The sequence below is a fragment of the Mustelus asterias genome, chromosome 10, assembly GCF_964213995.1.
Source record: "Mustelus asterias chromosome 10, sMusAst1.hap1.1, whole genome shotgun sequence".
Classification (NCBI taxonomy): domain Eukaryota; kingdom Metazoa; phylum Chordata; class Chondrichthyes; order Carcharhiniformes; family Triakidae; genus Mustelus; species Mustelus asterias.
Window position 1 is genome coordinate 103,940,881 of NC_135810.1, and position 25,312 is coordinate 103,966,192.

General features: G+C 48.2%; 1 protein-coding gene across 1 annotated transcript in view; it reads left to right on the forward strand.

Moving 5' to 3' along the window:
- arhgef17 (Rho guanine nucleotide exchange factor (GEF) 17) overlaps nucleotides 1-25,312 on the forward strand; it is a 464,629-nt gene that overhangs the window by 342,460 nt on the left and 96,857 nt on the right. The window contains exons 4-5 of the mRNA XM_078221461.1: nucleotides 11,716-11,832; nucleotides 14,076-14,168. Of these exons, the coding sequence (XP_078077587.1) occupies nucleotides 11,716-11,832; nucleotides 14,076-14,168 (210 nt within the window). The remainder of the gene's footprint in view (nucleotides 1-11,715; nucleotides 11,833-14,075; nucleotides 14,169-25,312) is intronic.

The window sequence follows — 25,312 nt, forward strand, 5'->3', positions numbered from 1 at the left end:
GAAGCCAAAAAAGAAAGGGTAAGAAGCTCCTCTGAACTGGACAATGCAATGTGTTGGAAACCTCCCCCAGGCTGTGAGGAGGTCTTCAAAGGCCACTGAGAGTTGGCTTTTGCCTGGAATTACTTAATAATCAAGTTAAGTATTAAGGTTGAAGTGTACCACAGAAAGAAAACTTTAAATGGATTTGGCACAAAGCTATGCAGTCTGTTTGCTCAAGATGTAGATACTTAATAAATAAACTACATGTACAGGACATATTAATCCCCTTTGACTGCAAGCAGCCAGAACAGTCTTGATGGTATGCAAATAAGGATCTCCAGCAGAGCTGTCCTTTTAAAATAAATCTACTTAACGTCTTATTGAACTTTTTTCTCCTTGAGGTGAACGATGAGGAGTATGGGAATTTTTTTTTTTTCATTTTGGCCAAGAATTGTTTATCAGCCTATGAGAGGGCAGCTAAAGAGGGGGCTTCCTCTGCTGTCCCTCAGCAAGGTGCCTGGGCCCCAGCCAAAGGCAGATTGTTTTCTGAGGCAGCAGTGAGATTAATCCCACTTTCATACCCAAACATTGGGTTGGCCATTGCTATTGCGTGCTGAATCGCATTGGCTGTTTTGTGCCATGTCCACCAAGAACTGAATTGAGAATGCCACAGCTTATTTCACTTAGGATCCAGTCACAGCATGTAAAGTTCAAAAGGACAAAATAGCGCGGTGGCACAGTGGTTAGCACTGCTGCCTCACAGCACCAGTCGGGACCTGGGTTCAATTTCTGGCTTGGGTCACTGTCTGTGTGGAGTCTCCATCCTGAACACAGAAACCCCCCTCCTTACCCATGGAGTGCCCTCCCCCCTGCCAATTATGGAATCCTCCCCCCCCCCCCCCCCCCCCCCCCCACCTCCCCACCACCAAAGGACACAGAATCCCTGGCACTTACCCCATGACCCGCTCTGGCAATGTCTGTTCAGTGCCAGGGTACTGCCCAGGCATGACCCTTTCCCACTGGGGCTGTGCACCCCCAGCAGGTTCTGTTCACCAGTTCCCCATTTTTAAAAACCTGTTGCAAACCCCACCGACGTGATGCCACGCCTCCTGGTGGGGATTTTACCATGTGGGGTTGGGGGTGCAGCTAATTTGGCACAGTGGTCAGCACTACTGCCTCACAGCGCCAGGGACCTGGATTCGATTCCCGGTTTGGGTCATTGTCTGTGTGGGGTCTGCACATTCTGCATGGGGTTCCTCCGGGTGCTCCGGTTTCCTCCCACAAGACGTGCTGGTTAGGTGTATTGGCCATGCTAAATTCTCCTTCAGTGTACCCGAACAGGTGCCCGAGTGTGGCGACTCGGGATTTTCACAGTAACTTCATTGCAGTGTTAATGTCAGCCTACTTGTGACACTAATAAATAAAAAAAAGTATTCAAATTGGGCCCTGTTCATTGCACAGTGGGAACCCCATTACGTCACTGGCGGGGGAGGGGACATCCCACCAGCTTGAAAGCTGTTTCGGGACTTCCCCCCGCCCGGTTCTCCATTTCCTCTGCCATTTCACTCCTACCTGCCAAAAACAGGGATTGAAAATTGGTCCCCCGACACCCGGCGAAGACAGGGATGGAAAATCCCCCCACCAGTGTCTTGGTTACTCTAAATTACTATTTGAGAAAGAAAATAGCACCATGGCCAAAGATCCAATGGGCGTGATGGAGTAAACCCTCATCCAGCAAAAAGGCAGGCTGAAGACCCCATCTCAAATCCTGGTGATAAACCAGGTCCGTGGTCAGTGGAAGACATGTGTGTGCACCACCCAGCCACACAGATAGGTGGAGCCAGAGGCCCATCCCCAGGCCCTAAAGAAAAGTTCCATTTTAAAAGTCTTCAGATTCTAAGGGAGAGAAAAATACATTTTTATCCATATAATCAACCCTCTCCCAACAAGTTTTGGGGCAATTGTAAAGGTTCCACACACCTCATGGCATCTGGCAACTGGCAAGGAATCCATTGAGGCCTTATAAGGCCACACTGATCTAATTCCGTTATATCCCAGGAACTGCACCAACTCTGTCCCCTTGACAGATAGGGCATTGACTTCAGCACAGAAAGAAGTCACTAAGCTTGTTATGATATTAAAAGGGAAGCTTTGCCATTCCATCAGATGTTCCAGTCAATCCTGTCACGTGGTGCCAACTGCTGCCATGTTGTGTCAAGTGGTGATGGACGGAGACTGTGGTACTGATCAAGGGCAATCTCCCAAAAAACACACAGGGCCCGACCTTACCGGCAACTCACCACACGCTCCCGCTGCAGCGAGGTTGGAGAATTTGGCGCCCAGCCAAATCTCTGTTCACTGCAGCGGGATGGGGAAATCCCACCGGCATGAACAGCGGTAACATTCCAACCACAGATTTTGGCCAGGATCCTCCCAAAAAAATTCAAATTGCTGAATTTGTTTTTAATTCATTTGTGGGACATGGGTGTTGCTGGCTTATTGCCCATCCCTAGTTGCCCTTGGAGGGCAGTTGAGAGTCAACCACATTGCTGTGGCTCTGGAGTCACATGTAGGCCAGACCAGGTAAGGACAGCAGATTTCCTTCCCTAAAGGACATTAGTGAACCAGATGGGTTTTTCCCACAATCGACAATGGTTTCACGGCCATCAGTAGATTCTTAATTCCAGATATTTCTTTTATTATTGAATTCAGATTGCACCAACTGCCATAGCGGGATTCGAACCTGGGTCTCAAGAATGTTACATGAGCTTCTTGATTAATTGGCTAGTGATAATACCACTAGACCATCACCTCCCTAATTCACGTGAAAACTGGCGTCACTCCTGCCAATTTTTTAAGCAGGATTTTCAAAATGAATCTCCCACACTCTGAGCAATGCCGAGGTTCACTCTGAAAATCAGGGGGCAGGGCCTATTCCCGCTGGAGAGGCCGGCATCATAGCGCTGAGCGGGTCACTGCGCTTGCGCCGATCTGTCAGTGCTGAGATCGGCGCATGCACAGTAGCCCCACACTGCCGGCCTTCCGATCGCTGGCCAACTCGATCGCTGGCCAGCCCTGTGACCCCGCATCACTGTCCCTCTGAATCCCCCCACCCCCCGATCACTGGCCTCCCAGACCTCTCTGGGCAAGCCCCGATGTCCCCCCTGCCAACGGCCAGTCCCAATCTCCCCGACCCCCTCCCTCCCCCACCCAGATGGCCAGCCCCGATCACCCCCTTCCCTCCCCACCAATCCCAATGCAGAATGGCAGCGGGAGCCCCCCCACCCTCGGCTCCCCCCCATAGGCCCTGCCCCTCAGGCTCCACCCCTTGGCACTGCCCATGCCCCTTGGGCATTGCCACTTTGCCCCATAGGCAGCGCCAGGGGGCCAGGCTGACACTGTACAGGGGGCAACCCCCTTATCCCCAACCTCCTGGGGGAAGGCCTCCATTGCCTCAATTCTCTCCAGCGGGGTCAGGCTGCCAGCTCCCCATTATTGGGGAGCTGTTGTAAACCCCGCTGGAGTGAAACACTCCTGGTCGGCGGAGGGGGGGGGGGGGGGGGGGGGTTGGGGGAAGACACTAGCAGACCTGGAGACTTAAGTCCCGGACCCGCTAATCGCATTCAAATTCAAATTTTAACGGAAATCAGCTCCACGCCGATGGCTGGGAGAAGCATGGAGGTCTTGGCGCCCAGCGGGGAACCTCTTAAACGGCCCCTGCTGATGTTTCCCGGCCCGTTGCGCTGCTCGAGCAGCACAGCAGGTTGGGAGAATCGCCCTCTTTGTCTTCCCAAATCTGGGTTGTATCTGGAAGTAGCAGTTCAGCTCGGTTGAGGTTTTGTCAGTTATGTGTCCATCAGTGCTGCGGGATGCATTCTCAGATGGTGAATTCAGAGTATCAGGACACGGAATGTGTTGGAATGACGTTAAAACTCTCAAACCTGGTGAGACAGTCACCAGGTCCATTGCAGCGTTGTGACAGGACTGAGGAGCTCAGAAGGAGCACCGGAGTAAAAGTCCTGGAGGTGTAGTATCAGTTCCATCAGTTAAAGGTTTGACCCGAGGCAGCATAGGCTGTGGCGATGGAGGAAGTGAAGGGTGAAGTGAGAGGAAACATCGGCTGTAATACAGGAAGAGATTAAATGAAGTTGTTTTCCTGCTGTTTCCCGTGCACTGTGAGTTACTGCGGGCCCATATCACAGAGCCATTAACTCAAACCCTGAGTGCTCCAGAAGCCCTGGTGATGCTGCAGTACCGTTCACACAGCATCCAGAAGAGTGAAGATGTCACACCGCCATTGGCCAAGGCTTTCCACCAATGCCGGTGAGCAGAAATGTGTGGCGACCAAAGAACAAAGAACAGTACAGCACAGGAAACAGGCCCTTCGGCCCTCCAAGCCTGTGCCGCTCCTTGGACCAACTAGACCAATCGTTTGTATCCCTCCATTCCCATTCCCTGCCAATGTTGGGTGAAAGATGAGTTGCCGGATGAAAAAGATCTTTTTTCAGCCTTTTAATTTCAAGTTATTGAAGTTCAACATGGCGGCGGGGCATGGCGACTTCTTGCAAGCTGTCTCCAGCTTACCCTCAAGTTCAATCTTTTACTCTCATTCTATGCTCAGAGAATTTCACGGTAACTTCATTGCAATGTTAAGCCTTATTTGTGACCAATAAATGAACTTTACGCTCTTAAAATTGTACTCTTAACACTACATTCTGCACCCTCTCCTTTCCTTCTCCCCTACGCACTCTATGAATGGTATGTTTTGTCTGTAACAGCTCGCAAGAAACAATACTTATTCCTGCATACCAATACATGTGACAATAATAAGTCGATTCAATCCAATTCCTCCAGGGAAAACTCCCTGAGAGTACTTGTAAATGGTACCCTTCTGTATCCCAGGCCACCAGCCACCCACCCCGCCCCCACCCTCCCCTGTTGTTGGGGAGACGGGGAGGAGAGGGCTGGACAGGAAGTGATACAAAAGGGTCCAGATGGGCAATTTTTTCACACAGAGGGTGATGAGTGTCTGGAACAAGCTGCCAGAGGTAGTAGTAGAGGCGGGTACAATTTTGTCTTTTAAAAAGCATTTAGACAGTTACATGGGGAAGATGGGTATAGAGGGATATAGAGTCATAGAGGCATAGAGGTTCACAGCATGAAAACAGGCCCAACTTGTCCATGCTGCTCTTTTTTTTAAACCCGTAAGCTAATCCCAATTGCCCGTGTTTGCCCCATATCCCTCTTTCGCCATCTTACCCATGTAACTGTCTAAATGCTTTTTAAAAGACAAAATGGGCCAAGTGTGTGCAATTAGGACTAGCTTCGTGGTAAAAACTGGGCGGCATTGACAAGTTGGGCCGAAGGGCCTGTTTCCATGCTGTAAACCTCTATGACGTGATGACTGTATGATAAGAGGCTGAATAAATCCAGAATGGAGAATGGGAGGTGATCTCATTGAAACGTGCATGATTCTGAAGGGCCTTGACGGTGCCGGCTCTCAGAGCTCATTTCCGCTGGTCAAGGGATCGAAAACAAAGTGACGCAGTCTCAGGATGATCAGTTAGGGTTGAGATGAGGTGAAATTCCTGCACTCAAAGGGTTGTGAATCTTCGGAATTCTCTACCCAGGAGGGTTGCGGCTGCTCCAGTGCTTAATATATTTTGGGCTGGATTCGACATGTCTCTCAGGGAGTTAAGCGATAGAGGGAGCAGATGAGAAAGTGGAGTTGAAAATCAGTCTTGGTCACATTGAATGGTGGAGCAGGCTCAACAAGCCATTTAGTTTACTTCTGCTGCTATTTCCTGCATGTCTGCCTCTTCTGGGCTACTCCAGCACGTGGGATTCCTCCGGGTGCTCCGGTTTCCTCCCACAGTCCAAAGATGTGCAGGTTAGGTGGATTGGCCATGCTAAATTGCCCCTTAGTGTCAGGGGGATTAGCAGGGTAAATGTGTGGGGTTACGGGAATAGGGCCTGGGTGGGATTGTGGTCGGTGCAGACTCGATGGGCCAAATGGCCTCCTGTAGGGATTCTATGATTCTACCTCCTAATTCGATAGTAACAAAGAAAATAATTATTTATAATACCTTCAGGACTTCACAAAGCGTTTGCCAACCAATGAGATATGGTCGTTGCCATAATGCACCAACCAATTTATGCACACCAAACTCTCACAAACGGTGATGAAATAATGACCAGAAGTTTTCCTTGTGGTGTCGGTTAAAGAACAAATATTCTTCTTCTAATAGTGCAATGGGATCTTTTAACTCCACAGGAGAGGGTAGAGGGGGTCCCAGTTTTAACATCTCATCTGAAAGACAGCAGCTTCATCAGTGTAGCACTCCCTCAGTGCAGTGAACCGAGCTACAGAATCTAGGAGTGGTCTTCAAGTCAAACACCTTCTGAGTCAAGGCACTACAATTGAGTCAAGGCGTAGATCTAACTGTGCACCAATGGCAGTTAGTCAATTCAAAACCGCAGGAAGCCATGTTGTCAGATTTATGTCACTGCAACTGGAGAATGGTGGGAAGATAGGCAGGTGGGTGGGAGTGTGGTTAGAGGTGGCAATGGGACTAAATCTAAGGGGATAGATAGAAGTCATAGAAGTCATAGAAACCCTACAGTGCAGAAGGAGGCCATTCGGCCCATCGAGTCTGCACCGACCACAATCCCACCCAGGCCCTACCCCCACATATTTTACCCACTAATCCCTCTAACCTACGCATCCCAGGACTCTTAAGGGGCAATTTTTTTTTTTTTTTAACCTGGCCAATCAACCTAACCTGCACATCTTTGGACTGTGGGAGGAAACCGGAGCTCCCGGAGGAAACCCACGCAGACACGAGGAGAATGTGCAAACTCCACACAGACAGTGACCCGAGCCGGGAATCGAACCCGGGACCCTGGAGCTGTGAAGCAGCAGTGCTAACCACTGTGCTACCGTGCCGCCCCTTAGTGCTACCGTGCCGCCCCTACACACAATAGAACATCCCAGCTTCAGTTCTCCTACGGTTCAATACTTATCACCCGAAATATAATGAATTGGTGTATCAGGTTTATTGTGAAGGGCTTAGATAGGGTAGATAGGAAAATCTTTCCCCCTTTCTTTGGTCTTCTTACTTAAGGAAGGATATACTTGTATTGGAGGCAGTTCAAGAAAGGTTTCCTCAGTTGATTTCTGGGATGAAGGGGTTGCCTTATGAATGGGTGCGGCACGGTGACACAGTGGTTGGCACTGCTGCCTCACAACGCTAGGGACCCGGGTTCGATTCCCAGCTTGGGTCACTGTCTGTGCGGAGTTTGTACATTTTCCCTGTGTCTGCATGGGTTTCCTCCGGGTGCTCCGGTTTCCTCCCATAGTCCGAAAATGTGCAGGTTAGGTTGATTGGCCATGCTGAATTGCCCCTTAATGTTAGGGGTATGTCAGGGGGGTCAGTGGGGTTAAAAGTGTGGGGGAATGGGGATAGGCCTGGATGGATTTGTTGCCAGTGCAGACTCGATGGGCTAAATGGCCTCCTTCTGCACTGTAGGGATTCTGTGATTCTTAGTAGAGGGGTCAATAACCAGGGGCATAAATTTAGGGTAAGGAGCAGGAGATCTAGAGGGGATTCGAAAAGAAACTTATCCATCCAGAGGATGGTGGGAATCTGAAAGTCACTGCCTGAAAGGGTGGTAGAGACAGGAACCCTCACAACATTTAAGAAGCATTTCGATGAGCACCTGAAACACCACAGCATACAAGGCCCCGGATCAAGTGCTGAATAATGAGATTGGAAAAGATAGGTGCTTGATGGCCAGCACAGACACGATGGGCCGAAGGGTGTCTTTCTGTGCTGTATCTCTAAAATCTGCAATGTGGATTTTGGCACTGACCTTCTTGGTGTTGAAATAGTCTCCTTTTGTAAAATTCATTCACGGGATGTAGGTATCACAGGCCCGGCCAGCATTTATTGCCCATCCCTAGTTGCCCTTGAGAAGGTGGTGGTGAGCTGCCTTCTTGAATCGCTGCAGTCCCTGTGCTGTGGGTTGACCCACAATGCCGTCAGGGAGGGAATTCCAGGATTTCCTGATCCTTGTCATCTATCAGCGCATTGTAACCCGATGGCAGAGATACCAGAGGGCAGCTGCACCTGTGGGCCACATTCCATTCACTGGAGAGGGGTGGTAAAGGTGGCCGGTTTGAAAGCATGTGGTCAGCCAGACTCAACTCCACAATGATTGGTGGATTTGTCCTGCCCCTTAACTGAGCGCAGAATGTACGTGGACAGATTTAGCTTTCCACTGGAACCGAACCCAAAGTAAAACAAGTCACAGGCTGTCATCTTATTGTCCATTTTGGGGCTGTTTACACAGGGAACATCCTGCCCAGGATCTTTCACTCTCCATCACCACGATTCAGCCTCATCAGTGCGCCCCCGTGTGGCTTTGCTTATAACTCATTACAAAAGCTCAACCTTATTACACTGACATTGGGGGCAAAATTAAATTGTGCAAGTGTAATATGGGGGGTAACAAATTGCAGCCTGTCTCACATCTGAGCCCCCCCCCCCTTCCCCATCATAATGACATAGATATGCCAGCAGAATGGCAAGTGGCAAATGGAATTTATATCGACAAGGGTGAGGTGTTCATTTTGACTGAAGGGATAGGGAGAGGCAATAGAGACTTGATGGCACAGTGCTAAAGACTATGCAGGGGCAGTAGGACTGGGGCTGGGGGGGCAGGGGTGGGGGGCTATATATGCTTCAATCTTTAAAGTGATGTGACATATTGAGAATGTGGCTCGCAAAGGGTATGGGATCCAGAGCTTCATGAATAGGGGCAATGAGCACAGAAACAGGGAAGTTATGTTGAATGTTTATAAAGCTCTGCTTGGGGCCTAATTAGAGTGCTGCATCCAATGCTAATCACCACTCTTTAGGGTAGATATGCGAGGGCTTTTGAGACGGAGCTGAAGAGATTTATCCGCAATGTTCCTGGGCTGGAGGATTTTCGTTACAAAGTTAGAGTTGGGAAAGGCCGGAGTTCTTCTTCTTGGGGCAATTGGGATTGAGGGAGATTTGATTGGGATGTGCAAGGATTTGGATAAGTTAGGTAAGGGAAGGCTGTTCCCATTGGCGGATGGCACAAGAGCCTTGGGGGACACGTTTAAGGATTTGGTCGAGAGATGCCAAGGGAATGTGAGGCCGAACCTCTGTACACAGTGAGTGGTAATGGCTTGGAATGCGTTGCCCACAAGAGTGGTGGAAGCGGAAACAGTGAATGATTTCAGAAGGAAATTAAGTTGGCACTTGAAGGAAAATAAACCTGCAGGGCTACAAGATGGAGCAGAGAAGTGGGAGTGATTGGAGTGCTCTACAGAGTCGATGGACTGATTGGCCTCCCTCCATGATTCTATTGGTGGGATTTCCCAGCTCCCCCCCTTTCCCGTGGCATGTGTTTTCCAGTAGCGGAGGCTGCTCGCCATCCAATCCTGCTGATGTCTACGGTGTTCCGTCGCCCCACTGCTGGGAAACAGGCCACGAGGTGTCACCTTCAGAGGGACCGGAAGATCCTGCTCAGTGGGAAGGGCCAGAAAACCCCACTCAACGATTCCAGATTTGCAGAGATTTTGTTCCCCTTACAAAGGGACCTCAGCAATCGTCATTGCAGTTTGTGGCCTCCTGGGGACGTTGGGACCTCGAGATGACCCCCAAATGCAGTAGCAGCCTCTGTTTCAGCGATTGCTCCCTCCCTTTGGCAAGAACAGCTTCATTGGTCCCCAGAGGCCAAAATTGGAGTGTAATTTTCTGAATGTAGAGAAGCTGGAGAAGAGGCTGGGGCGGCACGGTGGCTCAGTGGTTAGCACTGCTGCCTCACAGCACCAGAGACCTGGGTTCAATTCTGGTCTTGGGTCACTGTCTGTGTGGAGTTTGCACGTCCTCCCTGTGCCGGCGTGGGTTTCCTCCGGGTGCTCCGGTTTCCTCCCACAATCCAAAGATGTGCGGGTTAGGTTGATTGGCCATGCTAAATTGCCCCTGAATGTCAGGGGGGATTAACAGGATAAATACAGAGGTTTACAGGGATAGGGCCTGGGTGGGATTGTTGTCAGTGCAGGCTCGATGGGCTGAACCTTCTGCACTGTAGAGATTCTATGATTCTGATCTGGGATTGTTCTCTTTAGAACAAAGAAAGTTAAGGGGAGATTTCACAGAGGTGCTGAATATCATGAGGGGTTTTGGTAGAGTACATAGAGAGAAAGGTTTTCCACTGACAGAGGCTCGATAACCCAAGGAGAGTAACTTCAGCTAACTGAAGCACAAAGGAGTTGAGGAGAATTTGTTTCAGGCAATGAGTTATCCAGAGTGTCCTGCCTGATAGGGTGACGGACACAGATCCCGCAGTAACTTTCAAAAGAAAATTGGATAGCTACTTTGAGGAGAAAAAATTTACAACGTGATGGGAAAAGAGTTGGGGGGATTTGATTTGGTTTGATTTAATTTGATTTATTATTGTCACATGTATTAGTATACAGTGAAAAGTATTGTTTCCTGCACGCTGTACAAACAAAGCATACTGTTCATAGAGAAGGAAAGGAGAGAGTGCTGAATATAGTGTTACAGTCATAACTAGGGTGTAGAGAAAGATCAACTTAATGCGAGGTAAGTCCATTCAAAAGTCTGATGGCAGCAGGGAAGAGGCTGTTCTTGACTTGGTTGGTACAGGACCTCAGACTTTTGTATTTTTTTCCCAATGGAAGATGGTGGAAGAGAGAATATCCAGGGTGTGTGGGATCCTTAATTATTCTGGCTGCTTGGCCAAGGCAGCGGGAAGTGTAGACAGAGTCAATGGATGGGAGGCTGGTTTGTGTGATGGATTGAGCTACAGGAGTGCAACTAATTGGAGAGCCCACTGAAAGACTGGCATTGATGGGCAGAATGGCCACCTCCTATGCTCCACGATGTCTGGCTCGCACATTTTCAGAGACCAAATATTTAACCCAATTGAGCGAGCTCCCCATTATTTCTGCTGCTCGATGGTAGGTGAAGAACAGAAGGCTGTTCTTCAGTGATCGGAAACATGGTCATTTCTACTAAGTTTAAGTTTTTTAAGTTTATTTATTGGTGTCACAAGTAGGCTTACATTAACACTGCAATTAAGTTACTGTGAAAATCCCCAAGTCGCCACACTCCGGTGCCTGTTTGGGTTACACTGAGGGGGAATTTAGCACGGCCAATGCATCTAACCAGCACGTCTTTCAGACTGTGGGAGAAAACTGGACCACCCAGAGGATCCATCAGACACGGGGAGAACGTGCAGACTCCACACAGACAGTGACCCAAGCCAGGAATCGAACCCAGGTCCCTGGGGCTGTGAGGCAGCAGTGCTAATCACTGTGCCATTGTGCTGCCCGGGAGCAGCAATGCAGGAGTTTGATAGATAGTTATATTAATAACAACCTGGATACTTCTGGTTTTGATCCCTTTGGTCTCTCTCACTTTGACTGATCTCGTCAGGTTAAGGGGCATTTTTTAAACTGACCCTCCACGAGGTGTATAGACCCATATTCCCTGCAGGTCCTTTTGACCTGTGAACTCTGGGTTGTGACTTATCGTTTGCTCAGAGCAGTCCTTTGTCACTTGTCTGTTTGGTGTCTCAGCCCTATGTCTACATGGCACATCATTCATCCACTGTGCTGATCTGATGCCTACCACAATCATTCTGTCACATCCATTAATATCTGTGCTCCTTTTGCAGTTCTCCAAGGATGTACTGGCCAACTCGTACTCTGCCTACATCGATAACTTTCTCAACGCCAAAGAAGCCGTACGACTGGCCAAGGATGCAAAGCCAGCATTTATTAAGTTTTTGGAGGTAAGGGCCGTCGCTTGTCCTGCAGCGGGGCTGGGAGCAAACTGATTTGGATTAATGATGAGGACGAAATGGAATTGATGTGGACCAGCAATGGGGCTGAAAGGGGATCGATGGGGCTCAGTCGTAGTAGCCAGCAGGGGGCAGAGCTGACTCAGCGTGGGGCTGTGAATAGCTGCCGTATTTAGAGCAAGATTGGCCAAGGGCAGGATTTTCCCGTCCCGCCCACCACGGATATCGTAGCGGGCGGGACACGGACCATGCAAAGGTCCATCGACCTGGAGCGGGATTTTCTGGCCTTGAGGCAAGTGCGGCTGGAAAATCCCACCCAGAGTGTCTGACCGGAGGCAGGGCTTAACAATGGGATTGATAAGGGACTGGCTGGCAAGGGGGTAGGGGTGACTGAGTGATGGAATCAATGGGAGGCAAGACTAACAAGGAAAGAAGGGATTCCATCTTGTGTTATTTACAGGATAACTAGACACAACAGGCCTGATTTTCACAGCCAAGACCAGAATGCAGAGGTGGGTTCATTTCCAGGTCACCCCTGATGCGCACCAGGAAGTGATGGACATTTTTGTTGCGGCAGAAGCCTAAGTGGGGAGGGGATGGATCTGGCAGCCAATTGGTAGGCCGTGGAGGGGCCGCCATGCTGGCTCAATTCAGCCCCACGAGTGTCATCTCAACCTGTACACTTGACATTCCAAAACTACCTTCAGTCGAACAATGATACAGTTTTAAATCTCGAAATCTCGTAAAATTAATTGAATTAATTACAGTTTTATTAGCAGGCGGCACGGTAGCACAGTGGTTAGCACTGCTGCTTCACAGCTCCAGGGACGTGGGTTCGATTCCCAGCTTGGGTCACTGTCTGTGTGGAGTTTGCACATTCTCCTCGTGTCTGCGTGGGTTTCCTCCGGGTGCTCTGGTTTCCTCCCACAGTCCAAAGATGTGCGGGTTAGGTTGATTGGCCATGCTAAAATTGCTCCTTAGTGTCCTGAGATGCGTCGGTTAGAGGGATTAGCGGGTAAATATGTAGGGATATGGGGGTAGGGCCTGGGTGGGATTGTGGTCGGTGCAGACTCGATGGGCCGAATGGGCTCTTTCTGCACTGTCGGGTTTCTATGTTTCTATGATTCTATGATTAGTGTTACATACAGTTTTATAATATTAGTTCTCAAACGAGAATTTTACTGTCATTATTGAACTCTTCTATGCCAGAGAACATTGTTGGCTAATGTTTTCCTAATGACTGCAACAAATGCTCCCTATACATATTTATTGCCCTTATTTCTAGTCAGATGTAAGAAGGCCATAATGCCTCTTCTCGTATTCGAACGGAGGGAAATTTGCTGCGTATTTCCTATCTGGGAGTGCTCGATGCTGACTGTGATTGTCCAAATTACCTTGTGCTATCTCCCTTCCAAATTAGAACAAAATGGAACAAGGCAAAGGACTGAGTATGAAAGGATCTCCCCTCTATTCCTGTGATGGCTTTCACAGATGACTCTTAAAGGATTGTATCTTCCCAGTCCTGAGGGTAAAGGCAAGAAGCCAGGGCAGGAAGGAAGTTTGTAAATGAGGTTCTTGGGTCAGTGGTGCAGTGCTGCTGGAGGTAGATTGTCATTGGCAATGGTACCCTCTCCGCACTGCTAGGTAGTGAATTTGAAAGAATGTAGTGCCCAATCTTGGCCTGATGGGATGGTGGGCCTCAGGCTGAAGTTAAAGTCCTGGAGGCGGCTGTCTGTGGATGGTTCGTGAAGCCTGCTTTACTTACCTCCTGTCCCCAACCCACTGCAGCCTGCAGCTACAGAGCATCCTGTGGAGGGGACACCCTCCCTACATGGCCTTGCATCCATGGCCACCAGTGGAGCTTTAAAATTACACATCTCCTCAGATAGCATCCCCATCGTCTTCCTCATGCATTGCCGTCCTTCCAATGCTGCACGCTTTCTGATTGGTCCTACCACCTCAGGAACCTGCTTGCCATTCCTAATTGGATAACGAACCCGGAGGCAGCCTCTTAATTGGCTGCTTCTGGGAAGATCTCCCAGGCGAGTGTCCTGACAAGTGTGGTGTTCGGGCTCAGAAATGGGTCCCGTTCCCTGATTGCTTTTTTTTTAAACAGGGCTTGAGATTCCGCCCAAAATATCCCCCAGCCTGTGATTTGTGAGTTGGAAGTGTGTGGTTGCGAGACACGGTGACGGAACTGACACTCTTCACAGCCTAACTCTCTTACACTGCAGCAAGGCATGAGGGAGAACAAGGAGAAGCAAGCACTGTCCGATTTAATGATCAAACCAGTTCAGCGAATTCCCCGCTACGAGCTTCTGATAAAGGTAAGAACATGGAGGATCGATGCCAAAAGCAATTGTTTCGCGTGTTGGAGGAAGCCAACCCACTCGTGAAGGCTGAATATAAAATGTCAATTCAGGATATAGTATGGATGGCACAATGTGACAATCTTAAGGTCTAATCATTTGTAGATTTATTTTATAAAAAGGAAAACAAACCAATCCTTGCTGCTTGAAGTATAATTTCTATGATTTGGAGTTGTAATGGCTTTAATCGAAGTTGGCCTACAGGAATACGAACTCCCTGATTAAGGGGCCAATTGATGGGCCAATCAGGGAGACTTTACTTTGTATATAACTGGGAGTGTCAGTTCCTCTGGCACTCCTGAAGGTAGACTGCTGACTGCTGGCACTCTCTGTACTGCTGTTAGAGCTTGTAAATAAAGGGATTCTGGTGGAGGTACTTCCGCCTCCATGAACTTATGACAGGAATGTTCCCTTTCTGGACTGTTGGTTCAAACAGTGTAGGACAGGGAATATAATTCAACTACAAGCAAAGGCAGGGACCTCTGCTATCCCCTAATATTGCACACTACAGGACAGATGTCAGCTCCTGTCTGGAAGTTAATTGAATTTCATCTTAATCGTTCAGCTATGGACTCATCTGCTGTACAGCTTGCTAACAGGCTTACTGAGGGATGTTGTCAAGAGAGTTATTAAAAATACTGTGGAAAAATCCCACCGACGACACTTATGTTGTGATCTCTGCTTTTAAAGGTGGGTTGGGGGGGCGGGGGGGATTCTGCTAGCTTATTTCAGCTGTATTTCAGTTCTAAGGCCAGAAATGTTGCTTTTTTGATTTTTTGATTTGATTTATTATTGTCACATGTATTATCAAACAGTGAAAAGTATTGTTTCTTGTGCGCTATACAGACAAAGCATACCGTTCATAGAGAAGGGAAGGAAAGGGTGCAGCGACTGTTGGTTCAAGTGTTACAGTCATAGCTAGGGTGTAGAGAAAGATCAACTCAATGCGAGGTAGGTCCATTTAAAAGTCTGATGGCAGCAGGGGAGAAGCTGTTCTTGAGTCGGCTGGTACGTGACCTCAGACTTTTGTGCAGCTATTTTCTATCTCCTGCATCAAGAGTTTTAAGACGATCTATTTATTTATCTCCCCGAGGATGTCTGACTGATGTTATGCTTTCGGTTGCACCATGTTGAATGGAGTGTTTCAGAGATCTGGGAGAATATTTTGCGAGATTCCACCTGATGGGGACTGCTCCTTTCTCTGAGCTAACCCTGTGTCAGCTGTGAGGAGACCCGCAGCAACTCCCCACTGCGATGCAGTGCACTCTGTGGTAGCAGAGGAACTGTCTCCAATACTCTACCCTGAGCTATCCACTCACCCAGCTTGTGATTTTCAGAGATTAACTGGAATGCATGGGGGAACAAATGAAATATAAAGTCCTGCAGCCTCACTTTAACAAACTGTAACACTCTGAGATACATATACCACAATCTGCCATGTAATAGCCAATGATTTCTGATCGCTCCATCATTGCTAGTATACTTTTAGCTGCCTGGTCTGCTTTCCCTCTCTCCCTCTCTCCCGCTCTGTCTCTGGTTTTGGTCATCCTAATATCTTGTGTGGCTTGGTGCTTTTTAAAAAGTTTTTTTTTTACACAGAGGTTAGTGGATGCCTGGAACTCGCTGCTGGGGGAGGTAGTGGAAGGTAGTGACTTTTAAGGGGCGTCTGGACAAATACATGAATAGGATGGGAATAGAGGGATACGGTCCCTGGAAGGGTTGGGGGATTTAGTTCAGTCGGGCAGCATGGTTGGTGCAGGCTTGGAGGGCCGAAGGGCCTGTTCCTTTGTTCTTTATAAACATGTTTTGGTAATGTTCCTGTGAAACATCTTAGACTATTTTACTATGTTGAAGGCACCATATGAATGCAAGTTGTTGTTTGTCGCTCACTTGCTATTGAAGTAAGCACAGTTGGTATTGCACACGTTCCATAAAGCTGCTGAAGGCTTCATGGAATCAGCCTGACTGATAGGTTTGCTGACGGAGATATTTCAGGAATTGCTTCCAAGTCCACATTAAATAAAAGCAGTGACTGGTGCCCAGGACTGCTTCTTCAAACTGTAGGCATGTGAGTTACCCAGAGATAGCAACCTATTCGGATGAGTCACCGTATGTTATCCCCAGTCACTAGCTCCTGGTCCATCTTTGATATTCTCCCAGGGCCAGCCACTTCGGTAGAAACTGACCAATAGCCAAATGTAATATTAGCAAATCGCCAATCGCTGAGAGTAAGATTGCCTTGAAGTCTGTGTCTTTCACACCTGCAGTCCTTCACAGTCCTGAAGGAGAGTTGAAACGTGCAGTGAGATGAGCCTAAATATAAGTCATTAGCTACATTTATTTTGCATTCAGCAGAAACAAGAGGAGTAATAAAAAATGTGCCACACTATTGGCACAATCATTTTATTTTTCCTGTTTAACCTTCTGTTCCTGGCTGGATCTGTGCCTGAGTTTCCCCTTGCTGATCCAGGCTTGCTGATTGCCCCTTTGTGCTTTCCTGTCTGCGTTCCCAGAGAGTAAGAGAGCCATCCTTCTGACTTCTTCCCCATTCAGTGACACATGGTAAGACAAACCGGGGCAGGATTTACACAGTTAATAGTGGGGCCCTGGAGAATGTTGTCAAACAGAGAGACCGAGGGGTGCGGGTACATAGTTCCTTGAAAGTGGCGTCACAGGTAGACAGGGTGGTGAAGAAGGCATTTGGCACACTTGACTTCATCGGTCAGCGCATTGAGTGGAGGAGTTGGAACGTTATGTTACAACTCTATAAGACATTGGTACGGCCACATTTGGAGTACGACATACAATTCTGGTCACCCTGCTATAGGAAGGGTGTTTTTAAACTGGAAAGGGTGCAAAAATAGATTTCCAAGGATGTTATCAGGACTGGAATGTTTAAATTATAAGGAGAGACTGGGACTTTTTTTCCCTGGATTGTAGGAGGATGAGGGGTGACCTTATAGGGGTATATAAAATCATGAGGGGCAGAGATAAGGTGAATAACCATGGTCTTTTCCCCAGGGTAGGGGAGTCCGTTACTAGAGGTCATAGGTTTAAGGTGAGAGGGGAAAGATTTAACGGGGACCAGAGGGCAACTTTTTAACACAGAGGGTGGTGCGTATGTGGGATGAGCTGCCAGAGGAGGTGGTAGAGCCGGGTACAATTACAACATTTAAGAGACATTTGGACAGGTACATGGATAGGAAAGGTTTAGAGGGATATGGGCCAAATGCAGGCAAATGGGACTAGTTCAGTTTAGGAAACCTGGTCAGCATGGACGAGTTGGGCTGAAGGGGCTGTTTCCATGCTGTATATCTCTCTGACTCTATTCACCTTATCTGTAAAACCCGGCTACCACTCCTCACCATTTAGGGATTATGGTTTGAAGAATCATCTCCTGATATTCTCAAAATGAAGAAGAGAGACCATCCTGGCTTCATGGGCCTAGACTGAGACAGTTGTCACTTGTTACCTCATTTTCCTTATAGAGAATGAGCCTTGGTATCCTACACCCGGGCCCGTCCAGATTTGACGCAGAGTTTCAATCTCCTCAGCCCGTGTACGCCGAATCATAACTTATTCCCAAATAAGGAAAAGATTCTGAAACCACCTCGCTGCCTGGGGAGGCAGTGGGAGCAGTTACGATAGCGGCATTTAAGAGGCAACTAGACGAATACATGAATAGGATGGGAATGGAAGGATACGGACTCTGTAAGTGCATACGGTTTTAGTTTAGGCAGACATCATGATCGGCGCAGGCTTGGAGGGCCGAAGGGCCTGTTCCTGTGCTGTACTGTTCTTTGTTCTTTATGATTTAAAACAATCATACAGGCTGGGCTCAAGCATTTATTATCAAAGCAAAACTGAAAAGACCATGGTAGCTGGTGAGCGTAAGATGACAGAATGGGGGGAATTTTCCCTTACCGCCTGCTACGGGAATCGTAGCGGGCAGGAGCCGACCATGCAAAAGCCTGTTGACCCCGGGCAGGATTTTTTAGTTTTGGGGTGAGCGTGGCCGGAAAATCCCGCCCAATGTCTCTTTTACTCAGGAATAATCGTGAAGCTAATGGACTGTCACTTTAAAAAACCCCATTTGGTTCACTCGTGCCCCTCAGGGGAGGAAGCCTACCATTCTTACTTGGCTTGGCTTACATGTGCCTCCAGGCCCACAGGCTTGTGATTGACTATTAGTTGCCCTCCCTGGTATAGCCTAGGAACTGGAGTCCACACGTGGACTGCCGTGGTTCAAGAAGGCGCCCCCCCCACCCCCCCACAGCTTCTCAAGAGCCAGTAGGGATGGGTGACAACTCATGTCCCAGGAACAAGTTAAAACAAAACTTTCTGTTGACCATTTTAGCAAAGAATTTGAATGCAAAGACAAACAGGAAATCTGATTTTGGATTTATTTAAAATTACACAGTTAATGGTAGGGCCCTGTTTAATTAAAATCATCAATGACGTTACTGGCTACACAGCTGATGAAAAATTGATCAGTGATATTCCTTGTTATTGATTAGGACAGTACAGTGCTTCCCAAACTATTTTCCAATGTGTCCCCATTTAAGCAGTTGAAAGGTTACAAGATCACAGATGCCAATAAAATAAAATAGCAATAAAGGAGCATTGTGACATTTGGTACGTAATTATTAACGGTTGTGTGTTAAAGATCAACATGTGATAGATACATCATATAAAGATGAATTGTTTTTAAAGTACTTTGTTATTATGTTAGGCACTCAGTCCATTACTGTTTTTCACAATAACTTCTTTGCAGTGATAATGTAAGCCTACTTGTGACGAATAAATAAACTAAAAAACGAAATTCTTTCTTCTGAGCCACCCCAGTCCTTGGAACTTGGCTAGGAAGTAGTGCCGGCCAGGATTCTCCGGTCTCGTACGCCCTGCCACTGCTGCCAGCGAGAACAGAGAACTTGGCGCTCAGCCAAAATTCCATTCCCAGCAGCGGGACCAGAGGATCCCAGCCGCGGGTGAGATTGGAGAATTCCGGCCACGATTGATGTTTGTATTTCTGTTCTGTGGCTACATCATTGATTTTAATGTGAGACTGGTCAAATTGTTTTTATTCATTCGTGGGACATGGGCGTCACTGGTTGGCCAGCATTTATTGCCCATCCCTAGTTGCCCGGGGGCAGTTGAAAGTGGCTCTGGAGTCACATGTAGGCCAGACCAGGTAAGAGCGACAGATTTCCTTCCCTAAATGACATTAGTGAACCAGATGGGTTTTTCCGACAAATCGGCAACGGTTTCACGGTCATCAGTAGATTCTTAATTCCAGATTTCTTTCATTGAATACAAATTCCACCATCTGCCGTGGTGGGATTCGAACCCGGGTCCCCAGAACATCAGCTCAGTCTCTGGATTAATAGCGATAATACCACTAGGCCATCGCCTTCCAAAATAAACTTTTGAATTTTCTACAGGGTAATTCAAATGACACCAAACATACCAATGGCTACAGTTTCATTTTGGATTCTGCTACATGCAATGCTGCTTTAAACTTAAATGTAATTAATTCATAAGATAAATAACTTAGCTGGAACCAAGCTCCTCCCAAACCGGGGCCGGGCTATATGAGAAAGATGGAGTGATTCTGAACAGGCATAGGACATCATGAGCGACAGTTATTGTCCACTGAGGTTTCAGCCAAGCTCCCCATATTCCCCATTGACATCAGACTCAGTGAAGCCCCTCTCCACTTGCCCCGGCCACACACCCTGTAATCAGCCCTTTTCTTACAGACACACGCACTGTAATCAACCCCTTTCCCTACCCACACACGCACTGTAATCAACCCCTTTCCCTACCCACACACGCACTGTAATCAACCCCTTTCCCTACCCACACACGCACTGTAATCAACCCCTTTCCCTACCCACACACGCATTGTAATCAGCCCCTTTCCCTTCCCCCACATGCTCTGTAATCAGCCCACTTGTCCTCCGCCTAAACAGCCCCAGTCCAAGTGTGGCCATTTTAATTTAGATTAGTTTGTTTATTTATCAGTCACAAGTAAGGCTTACCTTAACACTGCAATGAAGTTACTGTGAAATTCCCCGAGTCACCACACTCCGGCGCCTGTTTGGGACAATGTACCTAACCAGCACGTCTTTCAGACTGTGGGAGAAAACCGGAAGACCCGGAGGAAACCCGCGCAGACACGGGGAGAACGTGCAAACTTCACACAGACAGTGACTCAAGCCGGGAATCGAACCCGGGGGTCCCTGGTGTTGTGAGGTTGCAGTGCTAACCACTGTGCTGCCCCATTTTAATATGATCTTGTGTGGAAATAGATCCCATAACCACAAGAGGAACAAGGCAAGTGCCACGCCTGATGCCGCCAGTATCTCTGTGCTGGTGCAGGGCGTAGTCTTGGAGAGGGGGGGAAGGAGGGGAGCCTTGTTCTTTCTGCAACCCCAAATTATGTCTCAATCCACAGGTTGGGAACTACTGGATGAGGCAGCAGTTGCAACAATGTTCCAACAGGCATCAGAAAATATCACAGAATAAGACTGATATCTCTGGAGCTCTGGTGCAGACTTCTTGCAATCCAAAGTTTTAAAAGCAAATGTGTTTGTTAAACTTAACACGGCAGCATTTGGCCAAACCTGGGCACTTGAGACAGAAGAAACTTACTTTGGGATTTCTAACCTTCAGCAGTTTTATCGAGAAAGCCCAGATAGATTAGTCTCCCACTCCTGCCCGCTCCCATCCCAATCGCTGGCCTCCTCCTCGGATCTGACGGATATTTGTCCTGTTATCCAGGTTTAGCTCTCTGTGGCGAAACGCCAGTCTTATGCTGGAACCAACCCCTTTATCCTGCATGAAAACATGCAATCAACTTGGTCATAAAAACGTGTGCAATTGAAGGTGAATATGCTGTAACGCACTCTATATGAAGCCTGCCGGGGCTCTGACTTAATTCCTGACCAGGTAGAGTCATCAGTTTGAAAGGGAATGCAGGAAATTCGACTCCACTCCAATTGGGGATAATGATGCTTTAATTAAGACTCGTAAAACTTAACACAATACAGCGGGGGAACGTTACTTTACAGAACCAAGTGGAAAGTATATCATCCTCTTTGTCCTCGTAGTGCGTCTCTTGAGGCTTTGTGTTAGTCTGTTCCCTTCCTGTTTGGTTGCTTTCCATCGCTTTCCCCCCACCCCCCCGGCTCAAGGTCCTTCTACGTTAAACAGTTGGGACACTTGTCCATTACACACCAGAAATCAACACTACACACAGCCTAATCCAAACATGTAACACATTTACTTTGCTTGTTCCTGTCCATGTCCTGTCCCCCTAGCCTTGTAGCTGAGATCTGTTACTGTTTTTAGATCAGGATTCACTTTGCTGACTTAGCTGTTCTCCACACAAGAGCTGATAACTCTTGCCAGTTTGCCCAGTGTGAATGTTGACTGCCAAGCTTTCGAACAAGTTAACCCTTTTGTTTTAAACCAAGCGTACAGTGAAACGCTCTTAAGTACATAAGCTCATATCGTGCGAGGACTTGAACCAACGCGTACATATGTGCCGATGGCCTTAACTTTTAAAAGCATAGCATTCTCATTGCGTGCTTGCACAGAAACTGAGTCTGTGGTCTGCTGAAATCTGATCTCCAATTGTCAGACTGAAGCCATTGATGTCTGCGATGTGAATTAGTTCCAGAGTGAAGTAAAGCCCCTTGTTTAATATCTAGGACCGGTTTGGAAATGGTCCAAAGGAATGTGGTGAAGGAATGCACTGATATCTTTGTCTTTCCCGATCCACAACATCGGTCCCATTGTTTGCTGGTTGGGTTCCATTCCGCACGTGTCATCCACTTTCTGGAAGGTGACATCACAGAAAATAATGACGTGCAGAAGACCCTCAGTTGGTTTAGCCAACCAACTCCACCAAGCTGGAGAACTGGGGAGTAAGGAATGTCAACGTTACCCACTGTCTGCCCTTTTAACTCCTCTGCTGCTGTCCCTGGATGTTCTCTGGTAGCCTCACTGATATTGTGGCGCGGTTGGCTGATGGGATATAACTGTGCTGTAGAGTGAGCAAAGTGCTGTCTTCCTTTCAGCGGGGGGGGGGCTAGATGATGCCGGCGTTGGACTGGGGTGGGCACAGTGGGAGGTCTCACAACATCAGGTTAAAGTCCAACAGGTTTATTTGGAATCACGGACTTTCGACTCACCTGATGAAGGAGCAGCGCTCCGGAAGCTCGTGATTCCAGATGAACCTGTTGGACTTTAACCTGGTGTTTGTGAGACTTCTTACTGTATCAAGGTGTTGGGAACTGTAGAAACTGGATTTCAAAGCTGCAACCATAGCGTTTGGAGGAAGGACCAGTACTGTTGCTAAAAGAACATGAGAAATAGGAGCAGGAAGAGGCCATTCAGCCCCTCAATCCTGCTCCGCCATTCAACATGATCATGGCTGATCCTCTATCTCAACACCGTACTCCCAGGCTCTCCCCATATCCCTTGACACCTTTAGGGTCTAGGAATCTACCTATTTCCTTTCTAAATGTATTCAGTGACTTGGCCCCCACAGCCTATTGTGATAGAGAACTCCACAGTTCACCACACTCTGAGTGAAGAGGTTTCTCCTCATCTCAGTTCTAAATGGCCAATCTGGTATCCTGAGACTGTGACCCCTAGTGGCAGAGGCGGGTACTGAGAATATTCCCCTCTGCAGAGCTCAGTGGGGTAATCACGCAATGCTGGGCTCGTTAATTAAGCAGCTGGGGCTTTCCCGACCTTGTTAGCGGTGAGGTGGGCAAGAGGTCTCATGCCGTCATATCCGGGCACCATATTTAAAAGGCCCGTACAGCTGCAGCTTTACCCCACTCTGAACTGCGGTCCAAGAAATGACTGGGAGACCCTCGCAGGTTTTCATCCTTTCCCCCACTTACTTCCCCCAACATCCACCACCATCGCCCCGCCCCCCCGGCCTCTGTATCTTCCCCATCTCTTCTTCCCTCTCTTCCCCGTCTCCCCACAATGCGGAGACCATTTCCGCGCCACACAACCTCACGCTGCTACTCATCTGCTGGATGGTCCACCCGAGCGATGGCCCAACTAATTGAAGGACCAATGTGGTGCCCAGGAAGCCACCAGCTTCAGAGTCCTCGATGTTTCCCAGCATTCCAAGAGCTGTCCCCGCCCTCCGTCAGGTAAGTGGCGACAAGTGGACGCCACGTAACAACTGGACCCCACTCGGTCCTGACAGGGGAATGAGTGAACGAGGAGTGGGGAAAATTCAAATCGGGGATTCATTTGAATCCCATCAGTGGGATGTAAAAGGGCTTCCCGATGGCCTGTGACAGGATTAGGGCAGCACGGTGGCACAGTGATTAGCATTGCTGCTCATAGTGCCAGGGTCCCAGGTTCAATTCTGGCCTCGGGTCACTGTCTGTGTGGAATTTGCACATTCTCCCCGTGTCTGCATGGATTTCCTCCGGGTGCTCCGGTTCCCTCCCACAGTCCAAAGATGTGTGGGTTAGGTTGATTGACCATGCTAAATTGCTCCTTGGTGTCACGGGGATTATCTATGGTAAATGCATGGGTTTGGGCCTGGGTGGGACTGCGCTTGATGCAGTCTCAATGGGCCGAATAGCCTCCTTCTGTACTGTAAGGATTCTCTGATTGGCAACATGCCATTCTGCCGCCATGATGGTCAGGATTGCAAGTTCCTGCCATCACGTCCCACCGTCGGGAAACCAATTTTCATGTTCCCTTGGGATTGCCTGACACAACACCCGGCCAGTGGCTGGGGTGGGTGTGGCTGGGGGCGGGGGGATGGTTTGGGGGGGGCGGGGGGAGCTCTGCAGGGGTGGAGGCGGCAATTCCACCCAATGTGTTCACTGGCCCCAGAAGACTTTGTAAAAACAACAAGGTATATCACTCCTTAACAAAAAAAAACTCAAGAAACCAAAAGAGAAAATGCTGGAAAATCTCAGCAGGTCTGGCAGCATCTGTAAGGAGAGAAAAGAGCTGATGTTTCGAGTCCAGACGACCCTTTGTCAAAGCTAAAAGACACAGAAAGTGGGAGATATTTATACTGTAGGATGAGGGAATGAAGGATGAGTCATAGCCACAAAAACCAGGGGAAAGGCTGCTAATGGCAGCCCACAGAGAGAATAGAAGGTGTGAAAGGCCAAACGGCAGAGAAGCTGAAATCAGAGGGTAAGTTTAGACTCGAAACGTCAGCTCTTTTCTCTCCTTACAGATGCTGCCAGACCTGCTGAGATTTTCCAGAGTTTTCTCTTTTGGTTTCAGATTCCAGCATCCGCAGTAATTTGCTTTTAGTCAAGAGTTTATCTTGATGTTTCCATTGGCCAAAGGTCTATATTAAGCAGCTGGAAGCAGTATTATCAAAGGGGCATTGGAAGCAAAATGCGTAATAACTTGTGGAAGGGTAAACAAAGCTGTGCTGCGTGTGTAAACAAAACTGCGTTCACTAAGAATCTGAACTAGATATAGAAAGTGCAAACCACATCCACCAGCACTCCTAAGGAGAGAAGGCAGGAGGGTTTTTTTATTCATTCGTGGGATGTGGGCGTCGCTGGCTAGGCCAGCATTTATTGCCCATCCCTAATTGCCCTTGAGAAGGTGGCAGTGAGCCACCTTCTTGAATCACTGCAGTCCATGTGGTGTAGATACGCCCGCAGTGCTGTTAGGTAGAACATAGAACAGCACAGCACAGAACAGGCCCTTCGGCCCACGATGTTGTGCCGAGCTTTGTCTGAAACCCAGATCAAGCTATTTCCTCCCTATCATCCCAAAGTACTCCATGCGCCTATCCAATAGCTTCTTAAATGTTCCTAAAGTTTCTGACTCCACTATCCCTGCAGGCAGTTCATTCCACACCCCAACCACTCTCTGAGTAAAAAACCTACCTCGGACATCCTTCCTATATCTCCCACCATGAACCCTATAGTTATGCCCCCTAGTTACCGCTCCATTCACCCGAGGAAATAGTCTTTGAAGGTGTAGATTCTTTGTCTGAACTGTTCTGTTCAAGGTTGGACAGCAGTTCTTTCTCAATGTTTTCGGACTGGCTGCCCATTGCCAGTGTTTCTGCTTTTTTTTTTGAC